The sequence below is a fragment of the Chrysochloris asiatica genome, unplaced genomic scaffold, assembly GCF_000296735.1.
Source record: "Chrysochloris asiatica unplaced genomic scaffold, ChrAsi1.0 scaffold00161, whole genome shotgun sequence".
Taxonomy (NCBI): Eukaryota; Metazoa; Chordata; class Mammalia; order Afrosoricida; family Chrysochloridae; genus Chrysochloris; species Chrysochloris asiatica.
Window position 1 is genome coordinate 3,270,387 of NW_006408679.1, and position 9,985 is coordinate 3,280,371.

The 9,985-nt window shown below is 39.5% G+C and overlaps 1 protein-coding gene across 1 annotated transcript in view; it reads left to right on the plus strand.

Moving 5' to 3' along the window:
* The window catches only part of SDE2 (SDE2 telomere maintenance homolog (S. pombe)), a 21,809-nt gene extending 12,861 nt beyond the window's left edge, over positions 1 to 8,948 (plus strand). Inside the window, exons 5-7 of the mRNA XM_006871132.1 lie at positions 1,371 to 1,485; positions 4,616 to 5,120; positions 8,727 to 8,948. Coding sequence (XP_006871194.1) covers positions 1,371 to 1,485; positions 4,616 to 5,120; positions 8,727 to 8,948 — 842 coding nt within the window. The remainder of the gene's footprint in view (positions 1 to 1,370; positions 1,486 to 4,615; positions 5,121 to 8,726) is intronic.
* The last annotated feature ends 1,037 nt before the right edge of the window (positions 8,949 to 9,985 follow it).

A 9,985-nucleotide genomic window follows, 5' to 3' on the forward strand; every position in this document is an offset into this window, starting at 1 on the left:
TCCCCCAGCTGTGAGCCTTCCAACCTTCTAAGTATTCCTTTATATGTGGTTCAGAGTTCTGGGACCATCCCCTGAGTTTGCTTGGTCAGGTATTCTGTGTTGTTGTTGGTGGAGATCTCTGCTACACGTCCACCCGATCCGCCATCTTATTTGTTCTCTGATCCTTTCTCTTTGTTTCCAACTTTTGCATGACATTCACTAATAATTCTCACTGCATCTTGAGTATATATTAGGTCAGTTTCAGAGTAAAGAATTTGATAGTATTCTTTCATTTTATCATCACTGGTTGGTGTGTAAATTTGAATAATAGTGGTATTGACTGGTCTTCCATTTAGGCTTATGGATATTATCCTATCATAGACAGCATTGTATTTCAAGAGATCTTGAAACGTTCTGTTTGACAATTGCTCTTCAACTTGTTGCTGGCATAGTAAACCATGGGATTGTCTGATTCAGAATGGCCAATACCAGCCTATTTCAGCTCACTCATGGTGTGATGCTGTGGGTTAATATGCTAGACTATAAAGTCGGTTTGAACTGTAAGGTCAGTGGTTCACGCTCACCAGCCACTCCTCGGAAACCCTATATAGGGTTGCTATGGGTCAAAACTGACTTGATGACGTTAACAGCAGCAACAATGCATAAAATATCTGTTTTGATTTGTTTCATTTTTGATGACTTTCAGTTTTCCTAGATTCATACTTTGAACAGTCCAGTGTTCCAGTTATTAATAGATATTTGTAACTGTTGCTTCCCATTTTGAGTTATGTCACATCAACTAATGAAGGTCTTGAAAGCATTGTTCCATCTTCATCTATGGTCAGCTCTACTTTGGGGAGGCAGCTCTTCTTCAGTAGTATTTTTTAGTGCCTTTCAACCTATCATCTTCTGACACTGTATCAGACAGTGTTCTGCTGCTATTGATAAGGTTTTCAGTGTCTAGCCATTCAGAAGTGGTTCGCCTGCACCTTCTTCCTCGTCTGTCTCTGGAAACTCCAGAACATACCCACTGTAGGTGACTCGGCTGGTATTTAAATTTTCGGTGGTATGGTTTCCAGCATCACAGCAACATACAAGCCACCACAGTATGACAAACTGACAGATGTGTGGCAGATTGTTTATGGTGGTGGTGATTGTCTGCCATTTAGTCAGTTCTGACTCATAGCAACCCTGTTTCTGAGGCTGTGAATATTTATGGGAGCAGAAAGCCTCATCTCCCATGGTAGATTTGAACTTGTGACCCTGCTTTTAGCTGCCTAACTCGTAAATCACTATACTACCAGGGCTCCATTGGGATTGTTTGTACCATCTTGAATTAAATTTTGTCCTGCCGGTAGAAACTGAGTTGTTAAATTCAAATTTCTAATTAGGTATGCAGGCTGCCTCCAGCAAAGTGGTATCAGCAGAAATAACTGAGAATCGGAAACGGCCTAACAAATTGAAAGCAAGCAAAGGAGTCAGTGCAGAAAAGAAAAAATGCTTTTGGTAAGTTTGCTTCATGGTTACTTGAAATTGGTATTTGAGGAACGGTATGATCTTTTGGGGTCCTGGTGTGGCTCTGTGGGTTAATGCGCCAGACTGCAAAGCCATTTGAACTGCAAGGTTGGTGGTTCAAGCTCAGCAGCTGCTCCTCGGAAACCCTAAATAGGGTCGCTATGGGTTGGAACCGACTCAGTGGCACTTAACAACAACAACAATGATCTTTTTATTGCTTGTGTCTACAACAAACACTCCCCCCCCCCCCAAAGTTTTGATTGTGACTTCAGTGATAGTTTATGTGGGAAAGTATCAGCTTTTATACTAATCCTATCGTATTATGTTTCATTGCAATGATTACAATCTCCTCCATGCATATCATCATTCAATAGCATTTGCTTCCAATCTCTCTGTTTTGTTTTTTTTTTTGATTGTTCACTGAAGCACTCAGGAATATATAACCATTCAAACAACCGAGGGGTATACCCTGCACGCCAGCCCCTCCAATACAAACACTTTTTTAAAAAAACATTATATATTGGGTAAAAGTTTACAGAGCAGATCATCAGCTTTACATTTAACAGTTCCTATGCATTTTGTATTTTGTTTCAGCTCATTGATTGCCATTCTCTCACTGTAGCATCTTGTCCCACTCCCTCCCTGTGTCTCCTGTTTCCATTCCTCCTCATTTCCTAACTATTCTGAACATTGTCCTTGGGTACATGTTGTCCTTTTTATCTTAAACAGTTGATTATTCTAAAGAATATGTACTTCTTGTGTTTTTCTCCTTATAGACCTATCTGTTGTTTGCCTGAAAATGAGCTATGGTGGTGAGTTCACTTCCTGGCATAAAGGGTCACTAAGGGCCATAGTCTTGGGTTCTACCAGTGTCTTTGACCATTAACCCTGGTCTCTTATAATTTTCAGTTTTGGTCCACATTTTCTCCCACTCTATCCAGGACCTTCTAGCCAGACACCATCTAATTTTTGTGATCTTAGGGTTGTGTTTACTGATGTTCACATGGACATGGTCCATTAGTTCATTGGACTAATTGTTTACTTTTGTCTGATTTTGTCATTCTTCTTTGCTCTGGACAGGGAGACACCAATAATTACACCTTAGATAACCACTCACAAACTTTTAAGATCCCAGTCGTTACTCACCAGAATAGAAAGTAGAACACTGTCTTTGTGGACTGTGTTTTGCCAGTTGACCACTGACCGTTGCTCCAAGTCCCCAACCCAACAACTCATTCCTTCAAGATGTTTCTTCCATCATTTTTTGCAACCTCCTTATTGTATGTTACCTTTCCTCCCATTTTTCTCCCATTCCTGATAACCACCAAAGAATATATAAATTTTTTTTAAGTGTGAAAACCTTTCCTTGACTTTGTACAGTGGTGGTTTTATGTAATATTTGTTCTTTTGTGATTGACTGTTTTCACTCAGCAAGTGTTAATCCATGTTCTGAGGTGTTTGGCAGAGGATCGTTGTTTTTTAACATTGTATAGTATTTCATTATGTGCGTGGATTGGAGTTTATCCATTTTTCTGTTGGTGGGCATATAGGTTGTAGAAACACATTTTTAAGAGAATTTGATGGAAGGGCAGAAATTCTCCAGGAGGCTGTCGTTTCCATGATTATTGCATTGTATATGCTAATAATAATTTCTGCTGTAAACTGGATCTAAAGAGTAGTTTTTCTTAGAGTGAAAAATCATAAAAATCAATTGCTTTAAACTTGTACTTCTTGGTGTTGAAAGTATTAGCTTTCAAGAAAGTTTATTAGCTTTCCAAAATTCCAGTTGAAAACCAAAGATATTCTTTTTGTGGTATTCTCCCCCCCGCCGTCTCCAATTATTGAGCTCTTTGATCACTTTGCCAGCTGTCTCTTCACTTCACTTGTTTTCTGTGTTCTCACTTTGTGGATGTACAGTACTTAATTTGTCTTACCCGTTTTTCTGATAGTTATCCTACCCTTCCCAGTTGGTCCTCTGGTTGCCAGCTCAGTTTCTGTGGGCCAAGTTATCAAAAATGATGAGTGCGCGTGGAGCTTGCTTCCTTGTTGGCCTTCCCTTTCGAGACAGGAAGACCAAAGGCCATGTAACCCTACGTCCAGCATAGAGTTTTATGTATTCTTTCTGAGATGAGAGTTAAATGTTCCTGAAAGATAAAGTAATGGCATTTTCTGGTTTTATTTATTTTTAAAGCCAGGTTTATTATTGAGGAGTGCAAACCACAAGGTCAGCGGTTCAAACCCATCAGCTGCTCTTAGAAACCCTATACAGAGTTTCAACCATCTTAGCAGCACACAACAATGTAGTAAAAGTTATCCTTTTTGGTTGAACAGTTTGCTGAGTTTTGAAAATACGTAATATACAGTCATGTAACCACCACCACAATTAAGTTATAGTATATTTCCATCATTGTAAAATGGTCCCTAGAGTTCTGGTGTATGGCATTGTAGGATGAGCACTGGTTAGTGGTTCAAAACCACCAGCCACTCCTTGGAAACCCTTTACAGGGTCACTATGAGTCGGAACTGACTCAGTGACAGACTCAGTGACACTTAACAACAACAAAGATTCGTAGTACACCTTTACAGTTAAACTGCTTTCCCCCTCTTCTAGCCACCACTGACCACTAATGTGGTTCCTATATCTGTGGTGTAGGATTTTCCAGGACGTCACATAGCCTTTTGTGTCTGGTTGCTTTCACTTAGTATAATGGTTTGGAGCCTGATCCATGGTCTTACATGTTTCAGTTCATTTCTTCTTACTGTTGTTGTTAAGTGCTGTTGAGTCAGTTCCAACCCATAGTGACCCTGGATAGGGTTTCCGAGAAGCAGCTGGTGAGCTTGAACTACCGACCTTGCAATTCAAACAGCTTACTATCTGGTGCATTGACCCACAGTATATACTACTCTTTATTAATTGCATGGTGTAGGTATAATGCAGTTTGCTTATTCCTTCTCCAGTTGATAGACACCTAGGTAGTTTCTAGTTTGGGATGATTATTCTAAGTAAATCTTAGAATTATTGTTTTAGTTGTTAATTGTTTTATCTAATTTCTAACTGCAACTGTTTTTTGTTTTAAGTATATGCTATAAATAGTGTTAAACCTTGTGTTGTTTCTCCTAGGTTGGGCATGGATGGACTAGAGAATGCGGAGGAGTCCAGTTCTGAGAGCTCAGATGATGACGGTGATGAAGCACCTAGCACTTCAGGAATGAGCTGTCAGGCTCCAAAACATGGCAGTGATGGTGTTGTGCTGGCAACTGAATTCCCCAGTGGTTGTCAGAGGCCTAGAGTATTGAGTGGAGACTCTGGGTCACCAAAAGAACTACAGCAAACCCCAATAATTGACCCTAGGAACGATACATATGAAGACCAGAGTGCCAAGCTGGGAGAGACTGCTACTAAGGAGCAGGCAGAAAGGAAGATGGTTGTAGAAACCAAGGAGACCCAGGTAGACAAGGAAGCAGAAAATAAAGAACCCATAGAAAAGGAAGCAGCTGGTGCTCAACTGAATGAAAAGGAAAAGATAGAAATGATTGATGGGGAAAGAGCTGCCAAGGTAGCCCCTGGACAAGACAGGGAAAACATTCCCAGTACCAAGTTAGAGGAAAACCAGTCAGGAAGCACGGTAAGTAATGTTGGGGGAGGTGTGCAGAGAGAGCCAAATACATTTTATCTCTACAATAAATTATTAAAATGAAAATGTACTTTTTCCTATCAGCTGCTTAATGGAAAGGGTTTAACACTCAGAAGTAGAGATCATAGGGAAGCTTGCATTGCCCCCTCCCTGCCTACCAGAATTCTTAAAATATTTTTTTGGCCTCAGAGTTTATACTATCTTACCAGTAGGTGGTGTCCTTGCTTCTGTATGTGTTCCACAGTGCGTGTTTTTCACATTTTAGCATTTCTGAAATTGGATGTGCGTCTATTTCCTATTACAGTTTAACTGGCATTGTTTCTTCCTTAACCACCGCCATCTAGCCGATTCTGACTCACAGCAACCCTGTAGAACACAGTACACCTGCTCCTTTGGATTTCTGAGGCTGTAAATGTTTATTTATACACAGTCAGCCTCAGCTTCCATTGTGTACCTGTTGGATTTGAATCATCAATCAACCTTGTGGTTTACAACCCAGTGTTTAATCCACTGCACCACTGTGCTTCTTTTTCTTCCTTGCTGCTGTTAAGTGCCGTCGAGTCGGTTCGGATCCATAGCGACCCTGTATCGGGTTTCCGAGGAGCAGCTGGTGAACTTGAACTGCCAACCTTGCAATTCAAATGACTTTGCAGTCTGGCACATTAACCCACAGCGCCACACCAGTACTCCTTTTCTTCTTTAACATTACATAAACAATGGAGCATGTTATAGTAAGATGGCGTTTTAGATTGGATAAAATGTGATAATTCTATCACTAATTCAGTAGTGACTCAGTTTTCCTTCCCATCTGAAATACAGTTTTAACAATGGTCAGTGGGTTGTGAAGATCTTTCCTGTGGAAAAAAAGCAGCTCTTTTTAAGTTTATTATGAAATCTTAAGCACAGCACTCAGTCTTTTTAAAAAGCCATTTGCATTGTCCATACTTTGCTCAAATAGTTGATTATTCATTGTCATAAATGGACCAACTTCTAGCAAAAATTTGTAATGATTACTCTTAAGCTTATGATTTGCTTTTAAGAATAGATAAAACCTGAATTTTACTTGGTGTCTTTTGAACGTGAAGCCTGTCATTTAACATGACCTCCTCAACCCCCAGTATTTAAGTAAAAAGGGGTAGACTGCTCTAACTAGGTTGGGTTTCCCTCACACCACCTCTGGAGTGTTGAGCATGTAACTTTTATGTTACCTGTTTAAATTAGGAGCTTTATCCTGACTGAAGTCTTAGAAAAATGAATAAAAGAACAATACAATAAAATCATGTTTTAGCCTTTAGCCATAGATACTTTATTCTTGGTATTGTAAGAGTAACCATTGTATTCATTTTAAAAGTGTGTCATTCTCCAAAGGCTTGTAAGTGATGTTATTAGGAATTGGCCATGGATTTAATGAAGTCTTAACAAAATGGCTTTTCTTAAAAAAATAGGAAGATCAACTAGAAAGGGTATCTTTAGAGCTCTTTAATATTTAAAAAGTAACTTGTGAGAAAAAAGTATGGTTCTTTAAATACAATTTGTTAAAATCCTGTATGTGAACATTTTCATTCTTTGCAGAATAGTCATCATTAGAAGTATTTGTGTCTGAAGTCTATAAAAGTGCTTGGTGGGTAGAACAGTTAAAAGTTCTGTTGAATAGCATTTGAAATTACTGAGTTACATAAATGGGAAGGAACTCTGGCAATAATTATTCTAGTAGAATAGAAAGCATTACAATAGTGGATTCATTGTAGGTATGGGAATCTTACTAAAATTAAGCTTTTTAGAATGCCTGCTCTTTTCTGTGGTAATTAGTATGTTGTTGTGAAGTGCCGTCGAGTCGGTTCTGACCCATAGCGACCCTGTATAGGGTTTCCGAGGAGCAGCTGGTGAGCTTGAACTGCCTACCTTGTAGTTCAAACAGCTTTGCAGTCTGACTCATTAACCCACAGCGCCATACCAGGACTCTGGTAATTAGTATAGGTGTGGGCTAATGCATCAGACTGCGAGGTCGTTTGAACTGCAAAGTCGGTAGTTCAAGCTCACCAGCTAGCTGCTCCTTGGAAACCTTCTACAGGATTGCTATGGGTCGGAATCGACTCAACAGCACTTAACAACCAAACTAAACCCATTGCTATCAACTTGATTTCGACTCCATGACCCTGTTGGACAGAGTAGAACTAGTCTATAAGTTTTCTGATGGTGTAAATCTTTAGGGGAACAGACAGCTTCATCTTTTCCCCGAGGAGTGGCTGGTGGGTTTGAACCACTGACCTTGCAGTTTGGAACCCAGTGCTTAATCCATTGTTCTACCAGGACTCCTAGTAAAGGGTTGTTGTTAAGTGCCGTCAAGTCGGATCCGTCTCATAGCAACCCTGTATAGGGTTTCCGAGGAGTGGATGGTGAGCTTGAACCACCAACCTGCAGTTCAAACCAACCTTGTAGTACAGCACATTTACCCGCAGTGCCACACCAAGACTCCTAGTGAAGGATAGGCTAGTATATTTTATTTGAAAAGAAGAAACCCTTGTTTCTTGAACGTTGTTCTTTAACCTTAGAATTTGTTGCCGTTCTAATAGCTTGTTTACTGATATATATATGAAGGTAAGTCAAAAAGTATTCCTACGAGGGTTCCAGTTTCAAAATCAGAAAGTTATGGTGACTGTTCTTGGGGATTTCAAAAGAGTAAATTGATAGATTTTCTCAAAGGACACATGATTTTCACCGGGGATTAATTAGGAAGAAATTTTAAGAAAATTAAAATTTTCATTGGTGAGTAAAAGGCTCAGAAAGTTGCAGCAAGGAATTTTTTTCTGTTAACAATACATCTGCTCATTCTTTGTGGGTAGCAAAGACTGACCTATGAGAATTTCATTAAAAAACTGTACCCCATCCACCGTACAGCCCTGATCTTGCCCCTTAAGACTTCTTTTTGTTCCCGTAACTCATTTCAAAGGAAAATGATTTGAGTCCCTGAAGAATGCCTGCTGTTTGGACGTGGTGCAAATTGAAGAGTGCACAATTCTTTGGGGAAGGGTTAGAGAGATGGAAACACTGCCTTCAGAAATGGATAGACCTAGATGAAGGAAATGTCAAGAAACAGTAGCTTCATATTTGGTTATTTTTGTTTCAAAAAGGTTTCTATGATTTTTTTAGCAATATTTTTTTGTTTTAGAAATTCTTGTTTTAGCTTTTTATTTTGAATTGGGTTAAGGTTTATGTACACCTTAGAATAATCAACCACTTGTAGCAATACTTTTTAACTAACCCTCATAGATGGAAAATTGGTATTTATTATTTATGTGTAATGGCAAGGCATGTGGAGTACCAGTTGATTGTTAAAATTTAGATGTAAGATATGGCAAATTATATGGAAAATCCTTTAAAAATAGAATATAGGTCATTGTAAATGGTCTACGAGGTGGGTCAACACAGTGGCTGCACCGATGGGCTCAAACATAGCAATGATTGTGAAGATGAGGCAGGAACAGCCAGTGTTTTGTTCTGTTGTGCACTGGGTCAGTGTGAGTTGGAACCAAGTTGCTGGCACCTAACAACATTCATTGGAAAGGGAGTATGTTCTAATTACTTTTTTTCCCTCAGGATATTTGTCTGGGAACTGTAGATTTGCTGTCATTCCACTCTGTTGAGGAATTGGAGTTTCTGGGTTTGGATCAACTCAAGTCTAAACTGATGACCCTGGGACTGAAATGTGGGGGCACTCTGCAGGAGCGTGCTGCACGGCTCTTTTCCATCCGGGGACTGACGAGGGAACAGATAGACCCAGCTTTATTTGCCAAACCTCTGAAAGGCAAGAAGAAATGAATTTTATCAGCATCAATTTCCTGTTTCTTTGTAGTGTTTAGCACTTAAACAACCTACATCGTGTTGACTCTTGGACACTATTCTGTTGATATTAAAAGCTTTTTAATGACTCAACTATAGCTGTCCATTTTTAGAATTTAATCAAATCACCTGAGTCTAAAGTTTTCTTTGGGAAAGTTTTTTTATAACATTAATTAATTAACAATAAATCTCTTAATTTATATGAATAAATCTTGTTTCATTAATTTGTATTAATCTCAGGGGACACCATGGTCAACTGGCATAACATAGTCCACAAAGACAATGTTCTACATCCTACTTTGGTGAGTAGTAGCTGGGATCTTAAAAAGATTATGAGCTGCCATCTAAGGTGCACCTGTTGGTCTATGCCTATACAGAGGAAAGAAGAGTGATGGAAACTGGAGATACTTAGATTCAATCCAGTGGACTCATGGAATATGTGAACATCAGTCTCCATGATCCTGAGATCAGAGGAAATGGTATCCAGCTACCACTATCAGGTGTTCTGAAAGGAATCATATTAGAAGATTCTGGATAGAGTGGAAGAAACTGCAACAAAACACAAAATAATAATAATAAAAAAGAGCAGACTTAACTGGTTGGAGAGAGACTAGAAGAACTAGAGACTATGGTTATCCTTCAGGTCTGGAACTGAGTTCACCCTGTGGTTCAACTTTCAGCCAAGTAGATAGGTATATTGGAGAGACAACAACAGTGATGAGGTACGTACACCGTGGAGTTGAAACCAGGGAACTGAGATGGGGACAACGTAAAGATTTTTCTGGTAGCGTAGTGGTTACGAATCGGGCTGCAAACCTTAAGGTCTGTGGTTCAAAACTACCAGCCGCTCTGCGGGAGAAAGATGAGGCTCTCTACTCCCATAAGGATTTACACCCTCGGAAACCCTGTACAGGGTCGCTATGGGTCGGCTCCGACTCGAAGGCACTTAACAACAACAACAACAAAGTAAAATAGAACCTGAATAACCATCTTAAAACTGTAGCTATAGTTAAAAT